This window comes from Apus apus, chromosome 2, assembly GCF_020740795.1.
Source record: "Apus apus isolate bApuApu2 chromosome 2, bApuApu2.pri.cur, whole genome shotgun sequence".
Taxonomy (NCBI): domain Eukaryota; kingdom Metazoa; phylum Chordata; class Aves; order Apodiformes; family Apodidae; genus Apus; species Apus apus.
In genome coordinates this window covers 93,764,431-93,786,503 of record NC_067283.1, presented here as the reverse complement: position 1 = coordinate 93,786,503, position 22,073 = coordinate 93,764,431, and the positions used below count along the sequence as shown (strand labels likewise).

General features: G+C 42.6%; 1 protein-coding gene across 3 annotated transcripts; it reads left to right on the top strand.

Moving 5' to 3' along the window:
* Positions 1 to 2,664: 2,664 nt before the first annotated feature.
* MSANTD3 (Myb/SANT DNA binding domain containing 3) lies at positions 2,665 to 17,337 on the top strand. Of its 3 annotated transcripts, XM_051611647.1 has the most exons (5): positions 2,665 to 3,069; positions 3,233 to 3,398; positions 4,928 to 5,071; positions 8,041 to 8,486; positions 9,842 to 17,337. In XM_051611647.1, exons 4-5 carry the CDS (start codon positions 8,072 to 8,074, stop codon positions 10,249 to 10,251), a joined length of 825 nt encoding a protein of 274 aa, XP_051467607.1. In that variant the 5' UTR covers positions 2,665 to 3,069; positions 3,233 to 3,398; positions 4,928 to 5,071; positions 8,041 to 8,071; the 3' UTR covers positions 10,252 to 17,337. The 3 variants fall into 3 exon arrangements, with proteins under 3 accessions (XP_051467607.1, XP_051467606.1, XP_051467608.1); XM_051611646.1 differs by lacking the exon at positions 4,928 to 5,071; XM_051611648.1 differs by lacking the exons at positions 3,233 to 3,398; positions 4,928 to 5,071 and having other exon boundaries at positions 3,037 to 3,069.
* The last annotated feature ends 4,736 nt before the right edge of the window (positions 17,338 to 22,073 follow it).

Genomic DNA, 22,073 nt, shown 5'->3' with positions numbered 1-22,073 from the left:
GGTGTCTTAAAAAACTGAGCTTACCATCTTATGTTTGAATCCAAGAAAGTGCGTCTGCAAGTTTAGTGCAGAAGCACACCAGATTTTGCAAATCTAGGTTAAAGAGAATAATTATTTGTAGCATTGCACACAAACCAACAGGAAAAAAAATAAATACCACTGATATCAAAACAAAACAAACCTGCTCTAAACATGTCAGGATAGGTAAGTTCCTGCAAAGAAAAACTAAAGCGGTTTCTAGCGCTTTTCTTTATGAGGCTTCAAGACCACCAAAACCCAGTGGAATGAAAAGGAATCTCCACATCCCACAAAAATGTCAGATGTCTCCAGAACCCCACAGCTACTTCACAGTATATTTTTGCATGGATAAGTAAAGCCAGATCCAAGATCTTCCTCACACACTATTAACTGAGTCTGAACCAGGCATAATAATAACCAAGCAAGTACACAACTACACCAAGACAAGACAGTTCTTTCTGTTAAGTGCTGCACCCAGAGCAACACCCTTTTACTCCCATCATCAGTTTCGGGCTTGCCTCACCCACAGGCACATGAAGTTTTACAGCCACAGCTGGTTTATGCCTGGGCTGGTTCAGAACAGAAGCTGATTAAGTTTATATTCAAGTGAATGAACACAAGCAGTCCAAATATTTTCTCCTCTAAAAAACCTAAGATGCTGAAAAGTCAACAGCAATAAATTTGAAACTCAGATAAATTAGGATTTTTTTTTTTTTTTTCTGAGCAGGAGTTACAGTTTAATCTTCCAGTATAAAAGAATGCCTTTATTTAGAAACATAGTATTATTGAAATGATTCATTTTAATAAGTTGGTTCCTAACACATATCCAAGTAAAACATGATAATTACAGCAAAGTAAGTTCAACTCCAATGCTATTTATCAACTTTGTTCAAGAAAAAAAAAGAATATATCTAAGCCTGGGCTTAGTCCAACTTGCTTCCATCAAAATTATTTTTGTCTTATTGTGACAATTTTCAGTAAGAAATACTTACATTGCAGTAGAAGGCGTTTACTTGCTTCTTTATCTCACCTTCAGGGTCCATATTTGACCTTTAGATGATATGGGAACTACAGGAAAATTGCAAAAAAGATTGCAAACTATTATTTTAATTTCACAAAATCAATCATATCCTTGTTCTACCTATGTAAGGGTCACACATACTCCAATTTTATGCCTCCCTTTTAGTCACATTAATCCTCTAAATCTCCAGGCTAACGAACATATTTTTAACTTGAGAGCAAAAGTACAGCGTGGAAAGAAACGATTCTTCCCCAAGAGTTTCCCAAAGGCACCAGAGGATTACACAGGCCCTGAAACAAAACTAATCCGGACCCTTTCAACCATTCTCCCTTTCCTTCTTGGAACTGAAATAAACGCACGCGTGGGCTGGAAGAGACGACACACGGCGGCAACACCCAGGCGTGCAGAGCCCGACGGGTGCCTTGCTAACCAGGACGCGACGGGGTTTTGGGAAGAAAAGCAGCTTCCCACTCCGGACCACGGCGGCGGGAAGGGGATGGGACTGGGGGGCAGGGAGGGGATGAGGGGATGGGGGGACGGGGAGACTGGGATGAGGGGACGGGGAGGGGATGGAGAGACTGGGATGGGGGGACGGGGAGACTGGGATGAGGGGACGGGGAGGGGATGGAGAGACTGGGATGAGGGGACGGGGAGGGGACGGGGAGACTGGCATGAGGGGACGGGGAGACTGGCATGAGGGGACGGGGAGGGGGGACGGAGAGACTGGGATGGGGGGACGGGGAGGGGGGACGGGGAGACTGGGATGAGGGGACGGGGAGGGGATGGAGAGACTGGGATGAGGGGACGGGGAGGGGATGGGGAGACTGGGATGGGGGCACGGGGAGGGGATGGGGAGACTGGGATGGGGGCACGGGGAGGGGATGGGGAGACTGGGATGGGGGCACGGGGAGGGGATGGGGAGACTGGGATGGGGGCACGGGGAGGGGATGGGGAGACTGGGATAGGGGGACGGGGAGACTGGGATGGGGAGACTGGGATGAGGGGACGGGGAGGGGATGGGGAGACTGGGATGAGAGGACGGGGAGGGGATAGGATGAGGGGACGGTCTGGAGGGGGAGGGAAGCCGCAAAGCCCACGGCAGCAGAGCCGCCGACCCAGCGACAAGGCAGCAAGGCGGCCTGGCCGGCACCTCCAGCAGCGCCGGGGAGGGGACGGACACCTGCTCCCAGCGGCAGCCGGGGAACCCGCCGCGCCGCCCGACCTACCCCAGCGCCCGGAGGAGCCGAGGGAGCCCAGCGGCCGCCCCCCGCGCTGCCGCACCGGCCCCCTCCCCCCGGCCGGCTGACACGCACCAGCGCGGCCGCTGCCCGCTCCCCGCTCCCCGCAGGCAGCCGCGGAGGGACCGAGGCAGAGCCGGCCCGCGCCTCCCGCCCGGGGGAGCGGGTGGGCGGGCGAGCAGGACCCGCGTCACGCCGGGCGCGGGAGGGGCGCGGGAGCCCGGCCGGCTGGGGCGGGCGCGGTGCGGGAGCGAGGAGCGGGATCTCGGCCGCGGCGGCGGCGGCGGGAGGGGCCGCAGCACCCGCAGCAGCCGCCTCTCCCCGCCGCCGGGGGCGCTGGCGTGCGGGCGCGCCGCTCCGCCGGGCGCTGTCGGAGGGAAAGCCCGAGCTGGCTCCGCCGCCGCCGCGCCGGGACGGGCGGGAGCCGGGGATCCCGCTCCTCTCCGCAGCGGGGGTGCGGGACGCGAGGGGCCGTGCTGGCGGCGTGCGGCCCGCCGGCTGCCCTCTCGCTCGCTCTCTCGCCGGCCCGCGTCAGCTGCGGCCGGGGCCGCCCGCCCCCCTCCCGGTGGCCGCTGAGCGTCTGGACGTCGCTGCCCAGGACAAACGCGCGCTTCCCGCCGTGCTGCTTTGCGTGAAGGCCCCGGGACCAGCGGGAGGGTCCCCCCGCCGTGGCACGGCGGGCCCCGCCGCGGGAGAGGCCGGTGCCGCGCTGCCTGTGGCTCTGGAGAGGCGGGAATCCAGCGCGGGGTTTGCGGGGAGCTGAGGGAGTGTCGGCGACCTGCCGGCGAGGAGGTGAGGGAGGCAGGCCCGGCGGGGAGGAGGAGGAGGAGGAGGAGGAGAGGCGGGGGAGCGGAGCCGGCGCTTTGTTAGCAGGAGGGAGAAGCCGGGGGGGCGGCAGGGTGGGGTTGGGCTGGGGTGCCGGCGTGACCGTGTGCGGTTCCTCCCGCCGCCCTAGATGTGCGGTTCCTGCCCGCGCCGCAGCCCGGCCGCCCTGCGGGGAGCGGTCTCCTTTGTCGAGCCGGGACCTGCTCGCCTTTCTCCTTCGAGCAGCAGAGGAGCTAGCGGGGGAATAAAAGCCGGCTCGAGTTGACGTGGGAGAAGTTCGGCCGCAGGAGAGTCTGGTAGGATTCGTGTTGTTCGCGTTTGGTTTTTGTTTTGTTTTGGTTTGGTTTTTTTGTGGTGTGTTTTGGTTTTGGTGGGGTTTTTTTGGTTAAATTCGGACAATCGTTGGAAATAACCTGAGTCCATTATCTTTCTCGGCGCAAACTGCTTTGGATGCCCTCCATAGGGAGCGGGATGACCCGCTTAAATGATACATACGTCTGTATAGATAATGTAACGTTATCTATATTTTCTTAAAAACCCATTGGCGTGCATGCGTATGTGACGTTTGCTAGGAGAAATTTAGGCAAAGTACTGTAAATTTTCACTAATATTAATTTGCTGGGTAATCCATGATAACTATCAGTTTGTATTACAAAGCGGGAAGGGGGGGGGGAAGGACTCAAAGAGGGTTTTTTATCGAGTTACATGTGACAGTTTCCTAACAGATCTCATTCGCATTTGTCCTATTAATCTAATTACCTAGTGATTTCAAGTCTCAAGGTAGATGGGGTCAGGCCTGTAACACTGATGAGAGCTGTGTGAGGGAAAACCTCACATTTGAGGAAGAAGGACTTACTGCTGGTTTACTGCCAGTTTACTGCTGGTTCTGTCATTCAAATGGAATATAAACCTGTTGTTGTGACTAGTTTGGGTCAGTGCATTCCCATGCCTCTCTTTCACCCTTAAGCACTGAAAGAAAAGGACAGAATTATGAGTGATTTCCAATCCTGTTAATTACTGACTATGCTCAAAGCTTCATTTGCAAACTAAGTTGAAAGATAAATTTTCCTTTTTCAGTCCTTAACTATTTCTGATAGCAGTCCTATTGGCATTGGTAAATTAATTCCCTTTTTCGCATCGTAAGCGACCACAGTTTGCTAGCATGCTATTTTCTTTGGGTTTGGTTAGTGTAACCTCAACATTTGGGTTAAGTTCTCCACCATAGCTTTCTCTCTGCATTTCCTTATGCCTAAAAAATATTTCAGGGACTGAAAATGCTCACGGGTCAATCTGAAGTGTTTGGGTTTTTTTTTTTTAATGTGCTTCTTTGCAACAGGTTGGAGTTTGTGCGTATGGTTTAGGTGTATGCAAGCAAAACAATACATACATACATACATATAAAGGGGCATACATGCACTTCTTCACTTGTGTAATTTTTTCCAAGATATTATTCCAGCAGATCACAGCGAATTTCTTACAGTCTTTGAAGAAGAATGCCACTCAACGTTTCAAAGGAAAAAACAGGAGCTGAGACATGTTTTTGTTATTTTAAAGCAACAAAGGTTTGTGTGAGAGGACAAGTACTTAGGATATAGGTTTGTTTTAAGGCAAGTTGTAAACTGAGCCATGCCAGCAGAAGATATTTAGGATACAGTCCTTCCTTACTGCGCATGTCTTAGAGCCTGGGCACCTGTAAGAGTGAGAGAGCCTTCCATTCTTTGTTGCTCAGAATTTACTGTGCAACTGTCCTCACGTGCCTGCGTATTCCCAAATCTTACCTTTTTTTGCCATATGAGCTGTACACAGTAAGCTACTTCCATTTCAGCACAGATTCCTACATACTAAATGATATCCTGGGTTTATGTCCTGGAAGGATATTTCAGCCTCAAAATGGAAATCATTTGAGTCCTTTCTCATATTTCACAGAGGAGCCAGCATGCTGGTGACTGACAAGCATAAAGAAAAAGAGGTGAATATAAATACATGGTTGTGTTTTCCTCTAACTTGTCATGAAGTTTTCTGACATCTCAGAGTGCTTTCTGTTCACCTAATTGAAAATGGGCTTTCATATATTGAAGCAAGCAGGCTAAGCTCTCAGATGCTACCACAGTAAAAGTAACAGTAATAAATGATAATGTGGTATGAAAGTGATACTTAAGGGTTTGCTGGGGCTCTAGCCATGAACGATGAGCTTTTATCCTAGTACATACATTGTTATATATATGAAGTCATATTCGGAAACATCTTAAATGTTTACTGGTATCAGTTTATCTGTGCCAGGGAGAACTGTGTAGCTAAATATTTAGCACCTGGAATCCAGAAGTCCACATATCCTTGTTCAGCTTTTTGGACTTAGTCTCCAAAGTTCTTGAAAATCCATTGTTTTTCTAATAAAAGGGATTTTCTACACACAAACGTCATGATTTTTGATCTGAGATTCTCACACCTTTTCGGAGCTGGAAACAAGGTTTACGTGCATCGATGGAAGGCAGAATAATTTCTGATCACGCAGAGACTGTGATCCTGTTTTTTTCAGGGTCATAAGCAATTGGCCCTTATGACTTGCTGATGGTACTGCTTTTCATCTTGTTCCTTGGTGAAACTGAGGTGAAGACAGGTTGAAGCATCCTCGTTTAGTCCCAAAAATTTAATTTCAGCAGCTGACAAAAGCAGCTCAATGGGTTGGAATGATACTATAAGTATGAAAGTAAAATAGTTTAGTAGAGAGTCTTTTTCATTGTAAGTCTCTTATTTTACTGGTTTTGAGAGTTTCATGGAGCTGTTACCAATTTTCAGTATCTTTTTTATTATCAAAAAGAGAAGATAATGTCTGCATTTGAAGCAGATGTTATCTTCTGCAGATGCAGCTGTTCTTTTCTATTAGACAATATAATGATTGGTATGTGATACTTTCAAGTTTGTTTACATACGCTTAGTTTGTTCTCTGGGGTTACAGGTGTTAACAAATTCCTGTCACCAACAGGGAGGGGTGACTAGGTTTTCACAGAGAGTAGTAGATGACTTGTTATAGCATGATGGAGGAAATGCTGGATGAGTGAACTGTCTTCCTTATGCTCAGCCACCCAGCTCTCTTCCTTCTTCCACCTTTTTCTTTCTCGCAAAATAAGCAAGCTGTTCTGTGGACAGCAGAACTAAGAAAGCCTGGTTTCCTGTAGACCTTTTGTTATGTCACCTGAATCCTGTGAGCTGCAAAAAATGCCAGCTCCTCCATGTCCTCGTGATACAGCATTTGTTAAGAGACAGCACAAGTGGGACTAGCCAGGAGCCACGTAGGTGCTGGCTGCCCAGTCAATATATGTCCAGTGGTTGCTCAGTTGAACAGTGACAGAACAGTTTGTTGCCCCTTTGTTAGTAGGGGTACATCTTAGCTACTGCTGCTGACTTAAAATATTTAACTTAAACTATTACTTATTTCTATTAGTTTTGTTTCAGTTTTGCTATTCTAGGCGTCATTCTACTGCCTTGTCTGTTCTTTGACTCCTCTTCTTTGTATTGCTGGATTTTGTCATATTTTATGGGATACCTGAGAAAGCTCCTTATGCCCGAGTTGGTTGCTTATTTTGGTGTTAGCTTGTCTGCTAGCTTTCTCTGCAAATATAAGTAGTTGCCTTCACTGAAACAGGTGAACAAAACTCCAAGTATTAAGACATTTGGCGGAAAGAAATTACAAGGATGTAACGAAGAGAGTGCTAGTGCAATGGACTTGAGGAAGAAATACTGAGAAGAGGAAAGCTGATGCATCTTCAAATAATAATAGTATGAGGGGAGTAGCATAAACAATAGACAAAATACTAGAAACTTCATCTAGGAAGAGTTCTGGACTGTTAGGAATATGAACTATTTATCTTATTATATATGTTCCATCTCTGAGTTTTATGTTTTGAGTCAGAAGAGATGTGTTCTGCTTAATTATCAAGAAGTTTCTGCCCAAAAAGTAGAAGTAATTAGGGCTACACAGTTGTAGTGGGAGGAAACACTGCTTTATGCATTCTTTTATGGCTAAAAATTCCCTGATATCAGCTCCTCTTTTCCTGTTGTGTGCATAAGTCCTAGGCTTGAGAAGAGAAGCAGTTGTAGGTGTAAGGCAGTGGCCATACTGAGTGAAGCCAAAGCTCTTTTTAGCCTGGTGATTTGCTCTGGAGAGTGACCAGCTGTGCAAGCGTGAGGAAGAGAGCCACCCATGCAGAGTCAGCAGTAAAGGGTGAAGGACCTGTGCCTTCAGAGCAGTTAGTTTCTGCAATTAATTAACGTCTTCTTGCAGCCTCAGTATTGTAATACTGGTCAGGAGCCTGCTGCATATTGGATACCAGTCAAGGAGAACTGAGCATGGGAGAGAACCACATTGACAGAAGTCTTTTTAAAGAGAACTTCTTACTATAATTTCTTATCCATCTTTCAAATACTGTAGAGAGAGGGGAGAAATTACTTATGTGCAGTCATAAAGAGCAGAACAGTATTTTGTGTAACAAAGGAAAACCAAACCTGCTTGATGGTGCTTTAGACTTAAACCTGAAGCTCTCAAGGGCTGGGTTTCAGAACTCTGGCTGTGACAAAGTGGAATGAATAGGAAAGCAAGTGATTAAAAACAAATTACTACGTAAGTAAATAAATAAATACTACAGGGTATTTAGTGTGAAGACACATCGTAACAAAGACAAGAAGCTTTTTCTCATTATGGTATATTATTTCTGTAACTGTGTAGCCACTAAAGTGGCAATAGAAAACAGCATATGATTATACAATATCTTGCCTGAGTGTTTCATTATGTACTCTAGGCCTATTTACAGGCTATTCTAGAAAATGAAGTGTGTTAGAATCACAAGTTATGGGTAGGAGTTATTTGCTGAAACACAGTTTCTTGATACTGTAACCATTCTAATTTGTGTTTGTTTTCTGCTTTCAACATTGTTTTCATAGGATTTTTGGCTTCTTGGAGAAACAGTAGAAAATGCAAAACGAAATAATAAAGCCTGCTAAATACTTCTCAGAAGTGGAGAAAAGTGTGCTGCTTGCATTAGTTGAGAAATACAAATATGTGCTTGAATGTAAGAAAAGTGATGCAAGAACTATTGCTCTGAAGCAACGTACTTGGCAAGCACTAGCTCATGAATATAATTCCCAGCCCAGCGTATCGCTGCGAGACTTCAAGCAGTTAAAGAAATGCTGGGAAAATATCAAGGCACGGACAAAAAAGATAATGGCACATGAAAGGCGGGAGAAGGTAAAAAGGAGTATTAGTCCACTTATAAATACTCACATCATAGGGAAAGAGAAGATTGCCAGCATAATGCCTGAGCAAATGTACTTTTTGCAGAGCCCACCAGAAGAAGATTCTGAATATCAGCCTGATGCTTCTAGTCAAGGTATAAATGTTATTGCAACGATGCAAGCAGTATTGTTTTGTATGCGGTTTTGCCAGTGGTTCTCTTTCAGCAGTATAAATCTGTCCACTTAGCTGTCACTGCTAGTTTTAGAAAAGTAATTCCAGAACTATAATATTACCAGACTCCATGTATTTCCCTAGGCCCTCAGGAGTTAAACTGAGGTTTTACTCAATATTCCCGCACTAATTTTTAATGTGTCTGCTACTTTGTGGCAAGCGTTACAGTAGCTGTTATGCTGGCTTTCCAGAGATCAGTCCCAAGGATATTTTGATCCTTTATAAAGTATGGTTTTGTTGGGAAAAGGTTGTCTGAGCATTTAAAAAAACCCAACAAACAACAAACAAAAAAAACCAAAACAAAACACCCCACGGGCCACCAGCAGCAAATTGATAAACAATTGTCTGCTGCAAGATTTCCCTGTAGATTTTCCTCCTTGGTTTTCAAGAACTAAAACTGGTATGTAGAGCCATACTTCATGCTGCAGTCCACAAGGGAGAATGGCCTTTTTGAAGAAGTTCAGCACTGCATTCTTCGTTTGGAAAGCATACTCAAAAGGAATAATACAAAACAAGAGGGAGGGTGGCTACAGTGGTTTCCTGCTAATTATATTCAGTCAGGATTGCACATAAAAGACTGTCCTTGCTGGAAAGACAACAGTAACTACATGGTTAGATTAACATTCTTACAATGACATTTTTGTAATTGTATTTCCTATAAGTAGTAGAGGATTTATAAAGGAATGTAATTTGAGACCCTTATTTGCAGTGGTTACTATTTTATTCCATGAGTAATTTCTTTTATTTTAGTAGACCTGGTAGAACCTTCTCAAAGTTAGAATGATGTAATTTTTTCCTAAAAATATACACCACTACATTTCCAGCATGTACAGTAGAGATAAGGAATGAGTAAATGGTATTCTTCCTAGTATTTCTTCAGTCTCTCAGTCTTAATGTTGACACAGCTCTTCACCTGACACTCAAATCCTCCATAAAAGCATTGCAGGTCACATATGGACTTGGCTTTAAAAACTGCATTAAGGTTCAGCTTCAGCCACCTAAATTTAGTTGTTTGCTTATAAATGTCTACATTCACTTTATTATTCTGAGCTCCTGTTATAGCCATGGAGGTCTATAAACAGAGCCTAAAAGAGTTCAGTTCAGACCATTATGCCCTTATTATTCTGTAATGGAGCTGCATTATGTAGTGTCTCCTGTGCTATGGTACAGAAGCACAAGGTTTAGATGTATACACCAATAATTATATTATCAAAACCTTGTGTTTCTTGAGGCGGAAGAAGGGAATACTGTAATGTTTTTTCCTCTTGTGTTTTGCAGAGTCATTTGTTGTCTCAAACAGAGAACTCTGTGATGAAGAGAAAGAGCTGGTACATTTCCCAGTGTGTGAAGGTACCTCCCAACCTGAGCCTTCATGTTCTGATGTCAGAATAGCAGCTGATAAGAACTACAGAAGTAAAGCATCTCAGGAAAGTGCTCTGAAAAAGATGCATGAGGAAGAACATCATCAGCAAATGTCAATTTTGCAACTGCAGTTAATCCAAATGAATGAAGTTCACGTGGCAAAAATACAACAAATAGAAAGGGAGTGTGAGATGGCCGAAGAGGAACACAGGATAAAAATGGAAGTGCTAAATAAAAAGAAAATGTATTGGGAGAGAAAACTGCAGACCATCACAAAAGAATGGCCTGTATCATCGTTTAACAGACCCTTTCCTAATTCACCATAGAACGCTAAGGGGCAGAGAATCAGTCTGATTGAGCACATTTTTGAGTAGCACACACTGGAAAGGAGGGGGTTTTTAGTGTGACTGTACAGTGACAGGATAGGTGCCCAGCTGATAAGTGAACACTCTTTGACTCTTAACTTTTAGGGAAACAGTGGTAGAGTTCACAAGGGGAAAACAGTATTGTTCATTTGTAGGTGGTTCTGATTTGTTTAACTTCCAGACATGCAGTGTTCCAAAATGTGAACATGTTTTCCCCTCTCAGGATACCCTAACACCCTTTTGAAATTTAAGGTACTCTGGGTATTCTTATACTGGGTGTTCTTAAGCAAACTTAATAGCTTTAAACATCAGGTTATAGTGTTTATTTCTTTCTCTTCCTGTCCACCATTTCACAAAGGAAGGTGATAGCTGGAGTTGTGCTTTGCTATTGAGACAAAAGATGACTGACGGGTATTGGTTGGATTGTTATGCTGGGGCTCAGGAAAAAAAAAAAAGGCACCAAACAAGACTTCTGTGCTTAATATAGTTCATAACTTATTCTTCATGGAAGATGTGAAAATGAAGGAAGTAGCAGAAGGACCTCTGCAATATCTGAGCCCTTTGCTTGTGAAGAACAGTAATGTTTTCCAGCTGACTGGCTGATGGAGAGAATGGTTGTAGACTGGCCCTCCAGTTCTTTGAACCTTGACCCTTAAGAAGTTGGAAAGAAGGTGACTTATTTCTCAAAAGCCATTGTGCTTGTCTACTCTTTTCCAGCCCTCTCTTGTATTTAACTGGAATACCAAAATAAGAGGGTCTCATGCTGCTGCCAGCACTGTGTGCTGTTCACCTGGAGTCATTCTGAGGGGAAGAGCTTTTTAACACTTCATAAAGTTCCTAAAATGTAGCAAGCCAACTAGTCCTTTGGCAAAGTCTGCCTCTGTCTCCCCATGCAACACTTGATGGCATAGCAGGAGCATTTCAGCCTCTTCCTGGCTATGTAAGAAGACTAAGTCTTGCCCTCTTTAGCTTCACATAGGGTGGGAAGTAGTTCAAGGGAATCATTCCTGCCTTGGTGCACTGTTCTGTTTTGTTCTGTCCTGTGTGGTACGGTGGTGTGTTTCATGCCTTTGCTGTCTGTGAGGGGTGATGGACATGATTTGTAAGAAAACATTCACATGAAGGTCCCCACAGAGTTTGGGGGCCTGGAACAGTAGGTGATAGGAAAGCACAAATAAATCAACACTATCCTTCCCCAGGAAATAATTTAGTTTAGTGTGGGGCAAGGGTTAAGAAAATGTGAAATATAGAACTCAATAAAGACTCATAAAAACTTCTGATATGTGAAGAGCTGTTCTACAGGAAGGTATACAACAATCATTTGAAGCAGTGAGAAAAATTAACAAAAAGGTAAACTTTCAGTGAAAAACTGGAATATCATTCAATAAAGTATTTTCAGATCACGATTCATGAAGGCAAGTCCATACAGAGAGTAATGCGTGCAAATTAACTTCTGTTACAAAGCATACATACCCAGTTACACTTCCACCTGTTCCCTGGGTGTTCTTTCCGGTGGAGTGAGTTACTTTTGGTTTGTTTTGGGTTTTTTTTTAGTGTGTGTTTCTTTTCCTGAGCTGCTTTCCTTGCTGATGATTCATCTTTGCAAGGACTGCCATTTACTCACTGTGGTTAACGCTGTGGTACGTGCATTGCTCCCTTCAAGGTGCTAACACCAGCACTCACAGTGGGAGTGATTTATTGCAACTTGTTTTATATGATAAAGAAAAAATCATGTAGAGCTGCTGCATAGGCCATGTATGAAATTTGAGGACAGATCTTTTTGACAGCAAACTCAGTTTTCTTATAAGTTGGCTGTATGAATGAAGCACTGGATTTCCAAAGAAGGGTATCATTATAGACACTTTTTTTTTTTTTTCTTCTAAATGGAAACACTATTGGCAGGTAGAGCAATCCTGTATGATAACAGTAGAGACAAAAAGAAGACATGAACAGGAGTGAGGACCTTTTTATTCTGAAGTTACATTCTCTGGTCTGGAAAATGAGTCATGTTTTCAAGTGGTTATGACAATTGCTCAGGCACCACCCAAAAAAAAAAAAAAAAAAGAATTGGAAAGACATTTGTCTTAACCAGTTACGGAGTTCCTTTCACACTGCTTCTAAGTGAAAGTAATTTGAAACTATAATATTGAAACCATGTATGTTAAGGTGTCAAAGGGTGATGAATGGAGACAGTTTCAGCACTGTGAAGAAAGCAAGAACGGAGAGACAATTGAGGTCTAGATAGCCCAGTGAGAAGGTATGAAATAGTGCAGGGATAATCTCATGATACATGAGATAAGGGTAGTTTTGGCTCCTGACAGTTATACAATTGCTCATGAAAGATTTATTTTTTATATTTAAAATAATATGAAAGGTGCATGTTTTTGGACTGTACTAAGTGAGCCATGCCTTGCCTTTTGTTATATATTCTTATTTTGAGATCAAAAGTTGCATTTTTAGGCTGAAAAATAGACCCTTTTAATTCAGCTTCCATTTAAAAGAAAGAAGATCACAGGAGAAAAATTAGAAGAAGCCAAGATAAATATATGAATTAATAAGAATGGTCAGTACATACATAGAGGAAGAATGGGAATGTCACACCTAACACTAATACAAGATGCTTCTGTGGTACAGCTAATAGCTGGTTTACTGGTGACACAGGCTTTTGCTTGCTTATCTGTTGTTGGCTGTTGCTGTAAGGTTGGGTGACAGACACAGGAAAATGTAGAAGATCAGCAAGATGAAGTCACATGTCTCCTCGCCTGGCTTTGGCTTCTCCATCTAAAGGCTTTATAAAGTGATTGTTGTGGTGGAGTTTCAATGGCTTGAGAAATGTTTTGGCTTTTTTTGCAATTACTTTCTCTGGTATTAGGGTTTATGCATTCTTTTATTTGACTTTTCTCATATATAATATAGCCATCTCATATAATATGTCCATTTTTTTTTTTAACTTGCATCATTCTGAGACTTTCCCATAATTGTGTTTTCCTGTTATCCATTTGGGCAAGCTATATAGGCATTTTCCCCAAGTTTTTTTAATACATAAAATACAGCAGTATTTTAAGAAGAACATGCCTGTTCTCCTTTGGATTTGTTATACAATTTGTTGGCAAGAATGAACTTAAAAAAGATATACTGGATAAAATGATCCCTACTTAACTCCGTAAGAAAAAAATATATACTAGATATGCAGCGGCCATTGTTCTCAGCCTCTATGTGCTTTTTTTAAGAGAAACTATGACCTTCTAGGCAAGGAGTGGTGAATTCCTTTATGTTTTCCAAAATTACACTAGCCTGACTCCTGGTGCTATCTCTCCTTGGAGATCAGCTAACTTGTTATCTGGTATAATCTTTCTGTATTTGTTGTTTTTTTACTTCTGTATTTCTTTCTTATGTCTGTGTTCCCCCCTCTTTTTCTAACCAGCAACACAAGCAGGATTTCACCCAGAGCTATCTATTTTGCTCTCTCCTTTCTCTTGCACAGATTGCCTGTATCACAACATCAGAGCTTGAAAGGCATCATCTTCCCATTCCACAGAAAGCATGTTCAGTAAGGCTTTTCTACACATGTCCATGCATTCTGAATACTGCACACAGGCTGGGAAAAATATTAGAGGATTTTGAAGAGACATTAGTATAGACAAGGGGCCATACAGAGTAGAGCACTTTCTCCATTCTGGCTCCATGTAATTCCGGGAGAACAGTCTGGGACTACAAAATCATTCATCAGGATCAGAGCTAATGCTCTGTGCTGGAACTGTGTAAATGGTTCTGATTCTTCAGCAATCATTGGGGTTCTGCAGAGTTTGGACTCGGGGTTTCCTTCTTTTTAGGTAGCAGAAGAGTATCAGTGGGAGATTTTCACAGATGCTTCCTTAAATCGAGGCTCTTGCCTTGACAAAGAAATAACCCATTCTGCAACCTATTACACTACTTCCTTCAGTGCCCAAGCTGCTCTTTCATGGGAGCAAGTGATCTTAATGCTTGCCACAATCCTCTCTGAGATGCTTCTTCCTGCACTACAAAGATGTGTTTAGCCAGACCATGAAGGACACAGCCCTCCTGGCCAGCCATTGCTCAGGGACACTGTCCTTACAGAGCAGGGGCACTTGGTGTGGCTGAGTCCAGCACTCAGACCATGGGGCCAAAATAGTCCTGTAGCAGCCCCGTGACCTGAAAAAAAATAAGGGTGTCTCAGGGCTACCCTTTGCTGAGCTGTACCACATCTAGTGCAGCTGAGGATGTTGCCTTGAATTTTGTTTAATGGTCATTTACCTTTGTGTGTTTCCAATACCAAATCTTAGCAGTCTCCCCAGGATTGTATGATTACACAGATGTTTCTCAATGACCTGGTGCAGATACTTCTTTTTGCTAGTTGTAGTTACAGTGGCTTTGATGATCGGTCCTCCTCTTTTCTCCTCACTTGCATTATAATGCTTCCAGTTTCATTCTGAATCTCTGTGGTTACAGTCTGTACAACCCCACATCTGCACAGTATCCTATTTTCTGGTATTTTTTTCATGATAGCATTGAAATGATAAACTGCTACACATTTATATATTGTTATTTTGGTGGCAGGGGAATAATTACATGTAAATCTTAAAAGACCATTTTAATTGTATTTTTTTTCCAGGCAAGTAAAGTACATTACAAGTAGTCCTGTGATTTCATATCTTGAGCTATCTTGTTCAAAGCTATTTTTGTGACTGATTCATCTTAGTTGTTTTTATAACTGCCTGTCTTTTTGCATTATTTTTCTGTTTCTTCTCAAAGCAGCTGACTGTAAACTCGCACATCATCACTCTTCCTGAATGTTGTCTCCAGTTAGATACTCAGAAATGGTTCCATACACAGTAAGACTAATGTGTACTAAAATAAATACATTAAGGCTAATAAAATAAGCCAAGTAACAAGATGATAGGATAATATGCAGCGACTGTTAATATAATTTAAAAAAGATGTTACAGAGGACAGCTCTGTACATTTGATAAAAAGATAGAAGACAATTTGTTGCCAACTATAAGAATAGGGTAATATATTTTTATAGTAAAAGCAAGCAGTGATCTGTTTCCAGTATCACAGATTTACTTCTGTGCTGCTGATTTACAAGGGACTTTGTGTCTTAGAAATATATAATTTTTACATGAGTTTTTTTTGGGTTTGTTTTGGTTTTTTGGTTTTTTTTTGTCATGGAATTACATAAAACAACTTGATTCCCTTATATGTAAAGGGGATGCACATAGTAATGTGAACAGGTTTCTGAGCCTAACGAGCAATAAAAGAAAAGTAGAAAAGTACTAGCTGTGGCTCTGAACATTTTACCGTTCTGGTGGTGAAGGGTTTAGGCATCCCATAACATCATCAGTCATGTTAATAATACTAAAAAAATTACAAACTTACAAAGATAAAAAAAAACGGGCTGGTATGGTTTTCAGAGCATGTCAGAAGTGAAGACAGCTCTTGGCTGTTCTAAGAGGTAACACTGTCACATATGTTGAGCAACTCCCCTGTGTGGTCTTCGCCTTCCCTGATTACTCTTTGCTTGGAGACTCTGGACACCTTCATCATATCATTCACAGCTCCAAGTGCCTGACAATAAGAAAAGTGACCACATCAAGTAGAAATCATGCCAGAGTTACTAGACCTTACTCTTTACTTAACTGGACAATTTTCTGAGACAATGTTGTCCAGACACACTTGCTATGCACTGTGGAAAGGCACATGAAATTTGTCCAGCACGTAGTCTGCCAAAAGGCATAGGCTGTGCAGCAAGGAAAAAGGAGGTTTCACACTGCATGGCTGTGGGTTATAAAGCTGTTACATTCATGAGGGCATGTGGATGCAGCTCACTGGATAGTCAACCTCTTTAACAGTAAGAATCAAGAAGCATTTTTGCCAAATCTTCTAATTCACACTAGTCTACATTTATCAATTTCTCAAAACAGCCATAGAAGAAAAATTTTAAAAAATTTAAAAAGAGGGGGAGGGGGAAATTGAGAGCTGGCTAGATAAAAAGCTACACTATATATATATATAGTGAAAGAACTGCCTAATGTAACAGAAATGAAGCAAGATAGATTTTGTATAGTCCTTATTTAATTTATGTGGGGTTTTTTAAATGTTCATTGAGATTGTTTGTTTTCCTTTTGTTATTCAGTCCAGCTGCAGAATAGTTGTGTGCTTCAGTTTCTGACCATATGTTAGGGCCCCTAATTAATCAAATTTGTTTGGCAAGGGACTAGAAGTAGGCTTGCATTCAGCACAACTTGAGATTGATTGTATTCCACTATTTTCAGATACTTCTTCTCAGATATACAAGCCTGTTCTTGGACAGGCTTGAATCTGAAACTGGCCTTATATGCCAATTTAGTAGGAATTTATTGTGGCACTAATGAGGTGACATATAAGCTGCTCAAGCTCTGTCCTTTATTTGGTCACATACAAAACCCCTTCCCTTTGCTTAGAACTGTGCTCTGGAATTATGTACTAAATCACAAATGGACAAGCTGAATTGCCCATATAGGTTCCTGCCATGTGTTCTGTGTCACAGCATAACGTGGAGGGAAAACACCTCCTGCTTCTGTTTAATTGAGGAGTTTTGAAATTTTGACCTGTTCCTCTCACTGAAGCTTTGCTAAAAGTTGTTCTGTTCTATTAGACACCTACATGTTCCCACAGAACCGTCCTTCAACCCAATTAGCCACATGGCTTTATAACTCTTGAGTACTAAGTCTGTGGGCTGTATGAAGCCTGAATTGACACATACATGACAAATTCCATTTATCTCAAAAAGACCTTGTAAGTGTTCTCACACACTGAGAATATGAAAAGTACAAATTAGGGAGGTGATGTGATGGATTTCATATTTAAAACAAGGCAGAAATGTTGGCAGGCTGGGAGTTATCTGTGCTGACCTACTAGAGAAGTTCAGCATTGGCTTAAGGAACAATGACATGCAATCCAAATATTGCCTTAGCTCCAACTTTCTGTCTAAAATGTAGTGTAATGAGAAGTCCTTGCCAAATAAAGCAAGATTAGTTTCCAAAATGCACTTGTGTTGCTTTCAATCACTGGCTTGCGTGAGGGCTCTGAGGCTAGACTGGGCTTTATGTCACACTCTGTTGGTGGCTGATCATTTGAAGAAGACTTCCCATACTGGTTTTGTCCTGTTCCTCTCAAATGCAATACTGCTACTTGGATGTACTGACCCATGCTGTGATTCCAGCAGAACCATGGTGAGGGGCTCACATTCTCAAGTTGTCTGGCACTGACTCCCTACATCTTCTCTGATACCAAATCAGCAGCAGTAGATAAATTTAAATAAAAAATGAAGAGCTTTGGTCAGCAGGAGCAACCATCATTGCTAAGTTTGTCACTGAGCTGCTTTGTCACACTGATTAAGTGGCAAATTTAGAGACGTAATCAATAAACGATCACAATAGTTCTTCTTCTCAGACAATTATAACTGTCTTCTGGGGTAAACCTTGCTTTTACTCCTCTTGTAGCCTGATAAATTAATTGCTTGCTTCCATTTTATACTTCCACAGCCCTAATGAAGCCAATACATTTTTCTACATATTGCCATGGGCTTGATAGATCATAGAATCATTAAGGTTGGAAGGGCCCCTGAAGATCATCAAGTTCCAACCCCCCTGCCATGAGAAGGGAACCCCACCACTAGATCAGGCTGCACAAAAGCTTGTCCAACCTGGCCTTAAAAACCTCCACAGATGGGGCATCAACAGCCTCCCTGGACAACCCATTCCAGTTCCTCACCACCCTCATGGTGAAGAATTTCTTCCTAACATCTAACCTAAATCTCCCCTCTCTCAGTTTCAAACCATTACCCCTTGTCCTATCACTACCTTCTCTGATGAAAAGTCCCTCCCCAGCTTTCCTGTAGCCCCTTCAGGTACTGGAAGGCTGCTATAAGGTCTCCTTGGAGCCTTCTCTTCTCCAGGCTGAACAGCCCCAACTCTCTCAGCCTGTCTTCATAGCAGAGGTGCCCCAGCCCTTTGATCATCTCGGTGGCCCTTCTCTGGACCCTCTCCAACAGGTCTATATCTTTCTGGTGCTGAGGGCCCCAGAGCTGTACACAGTATTCCAGGTGGGGTCTCACCTGCAGAGGGGCAGAATCCCCTCCCTGGCCCTGCTGGCCATGCTGCTTTTGATGCAGCCCAGGATGCAGTTGCTCTCTGGGCTCCAGCACACACTGGTGGCTCATGTTGAGCTTCTCATCTACTACCACCCCCAAGTCCTTCTCCTCAGGACTGCTCTCCAGCCATTCTTCCCCCCAGCCTGTATTTGTGCCTGGGGTTGTGCCGACCCAGGTGCAGGACCTTCCTCTTGGCCTTGTTGAACTTCATGAGGTTGGCATTGGCCCACCTCTCCAGCTTGTCAAGTTCCCTCTGGATGGCATCCCTTCCCTCTAGGGTGTCAACCACACCACACAGCTTGGTATCATCAGCTAACTCACTGAGGATACACTGAATCCCACTGTCCATGTCTTCAACAAAGATGTTAAACAGCACTGGTCCCAGTACTGACCCCTGAGGGACCACCCTGCCTCCATTTGGACATTGAGCCATTGTCCACAACTCTCTGGGTGTGGCCATCCAGCCAATCTCTTACCCACCAAGTGGTCCATCTGTCAAATCCATGCCTTGTCAGTTTGGAGACCAGGGTGTCATGTGGGACAGTGTCAAACGCCTTGCACAAATCCAGGTAGATGACATCAGTTGCTCTGCCACCATCCACCATCTCTGTAGCCTTGTTGTAGAAGGCCACCAGATTAGTCAGACACGACTTGACCTTAGTGAAGCCATGTTGGCTGTCACCAATCACCTCTTTATTTTCCATGTGCCTTAGCAGACTTTCCAGGAGGATCTGCTCTATGACCTTGCCAGGCACAGAGGTGAGACTGACCAGCCTGTAGTTCCCTGGGTCTTCCTTTTTCCCCTTTTTAAAAGGAGGGGCTATGTTCCCTTTTCTCCAGTCAGTGGGAACCTCACCAGACTGTCAGATAAAGTGTAGATCTCTGCCTTCATGCTGCTCCAAATGCCACAGCTACTCACATCACTTCTGTAAATCTGGTGTGACTGCACTGTCATGGAGCCAGGCTTGGAAAATAAGCCTTGGGAAAAGACCAGGTCAAACTTAAGCCCTTCTCTTACACATAGCATGGACATAAGTGGCTCAAATCCCACTGCACAACAAACTCAAGCCCACATCATGTCACGACTTAAAACACAGGTATGGACAAAGGAGCAGCAGTGGGTTACCTCGGTGATCTGTAAGAAAAGCTTTGGCTGGTGAGCAATGAGGTTTTTAAATTGTTATATATTAAAATCTTGCAAATCACGGGACAGGTTAAACTTATGCCCTGCCAGTGTTCCACTCCCACGAGCAATAAATTAACACAGCTTCAGTCCAACAGATTCAGCTTTACTTCAGGTTAACTGGTATAGTTAATAAATCACACAGGCATGCTCTCACCTTTCTTCCTTGTAAAACCTTTGCTACTTTCATCAAATGTGTTCACATTCTTAGCTAAAAAATAAAGCCAACTATGTTAATCCACCCTCAGTTAGAGATACGCAGAAATTCAACCAAGGGAACAATATATCATATATTTTTTTTCTACTATTTTGTGTTTTCAGCCACATATGGGCTTTTATTTATACTTTCCACTTTTTTTTTTTCTCTCTTTTTTTCCCCTGTAAAGTAAGGTTAAATAATGACAGATCTGATCTGCAGCTTCCCAAGATTCAGATGTCCCAGCATTTTAGATCTGTACCAGAAAAAACATTCTGGTAATTGATAAATGCAACTATAGAGATATTCTGGTCCATTCTACTTCCCAGAGAACTAAAAGGCATAGGCCTAATAGTACTTTTCTTTTTGTATCTTTGTTTGTGAACTTCCAGTCACAAGATGTACAAACTATTTTACCACCAAGTAGCATCCAGCAGCATTAGTGTAGTTACAGGCCCTTTTTTTCAGAGGTCCTGACCTGCTGTCTTCAGAAGAGGTCACCGCATGTCAGGACTTCTGGGCAAAACGGGCTCTAGAACCCATGGACATGATTTTCAGCAGAGAATATTGGTTACTCTTCCAGGTCCCACCAATTTCCAAGGAACACTGGAGCCCAACTTCCCCTGGGCATCTTCTGGAATTTCCAGATTACAAGAAAAAAAAAGAAAGGTTTTGCTTATCAAAAGCAATCACATAATGGTTTTCTTTAACATTTTTTCTTACTATGCTCTTTGAGTGACCTTGTATTGTTAAGTAAGAACCTCTGTTTTCTAAAAATTCATGCCATCTAACATAAGTATTTTTACAATACCCAAGAAAGAAAGCACTTTAAGATAAAATTTGTTTCCAAATGTGTTGCTCCTGTCCCTGCCAGTGGTGCCATCTTGTGACGGTACATCATGTTGGCCAAGTTTCAAGAAGTCTTATTGGCCAGGTTTTTAGAAGTCTTATCTTTTCAAGGTGAAAAAAGTAACTTTCACTTTGATTTGGCAGTGACCCAGGCTATCACTTCAGGTTGTTCCACCAGGTTGTCGTTTCACCATCCCTTTTTCTTATCCTGCAGAATCTTCTGCAGTTTTGCCTGTATATTCCACCAGCACTGGAATTGATCCTGAATTCCTTTGGTCAAGAAGACTGCAAGGATCCTCAGGAAACCTTTACACCTGTATTCAGGGGGCTCAGGATCATGGCAGGGGCACCGAAAATTGGACGTCTCAAATACTTCCAGCACAAGAAGCTGAGCATCTCAAGGAAAAACTTGAATCTAGGCGCTCTTTGTAATTTTTGTATAAATGCTCAAATAATTAGGAAACCACTCTTTCTTTTCACCATGTTGTATTTATTATGTGTCATTAGATTCTGTTGTATTTTAACAATATACAAAATTACATTGTACGTGTTTGTGCTTATAGTCAATGAGCATCTAAATTGGGACTACCACTTATCTACTGAGCAATTTGTCATAAGATACTTGAAAATGTATACACTCCTGCTCCTAAGTATTTTAATGGAGCATTAGATGGTATCTCTTCTGGTCTTTTCCTTTTATTAGCAACAGTTTCTGGGTTTTGCTTTTCAAATTGCACTTAAAATGATACATTCCCTTTTTAGCCAACTAGTAGCCACTGGGCTAATCTGATTTTCCTAGCATGGTGTCAGCCTCCAGTCACCTCACCAGCTGTAAACTCTTGGTTCAGTATTTTAGTGCCTCAAATGCCATGAAAGCAGTTTCTGCCCTGCACAGAAGTAGCTTCTGGAATTGCACCTTTAAACAAAATTTTATTACTCGTGTTTTTAATTGATAAATAATGGTCATGTTACGTTTTGAATATCTAAGGAGCTCACAGTATGCCTGAGTCCTCAGAAATGTGATGAATGGGACTTTTGTTATTTTTATTGTGTAGCTAATTTTCATAGCAAATTATTTGTTTTTCCTACAGAAACAGTGAGTAAAAGAAGACAAAAGTATAGCCCTAAAATGTATGCTTTCTAGCAGTTGTGGATGCATGAAATGCAACAAAAAGTAAAACTGAAGGAAGAGATTCAGTAATTGAGTGAGAGAAATCTACTTGTGTTTGAAACTCACAGCACATGTAAGAAGGATGATCAACTGTGTATTTTCAGTGCCTTGTTTCCTGTAAAATGTTTAATCATAAATTACTAAACATAAATAATTAAGAATTTCTGGGGAAATGTATCTAAATATTTGTAATAGAAACTGTATATTCACAGACAAGTCAATAAATCAT

Bases quoted from the DNA above. Each gene is read 5' to 3' on its own strand.
- MSANTD3 (XM_051611646.1), top strand. From the start codon at position 8,072: ATGCAAAACGAAATAATAAAGCCTGCTAAATACTTCTCAGAAGTGGAG. The intron at 8,487-9,841 runs GTATAAATGTTA...TGTGTTTTGCAG, and splicing joins GCCTGATGCTTCTAGTCAAG to AGTCATTTGTTGTCTCAAAC.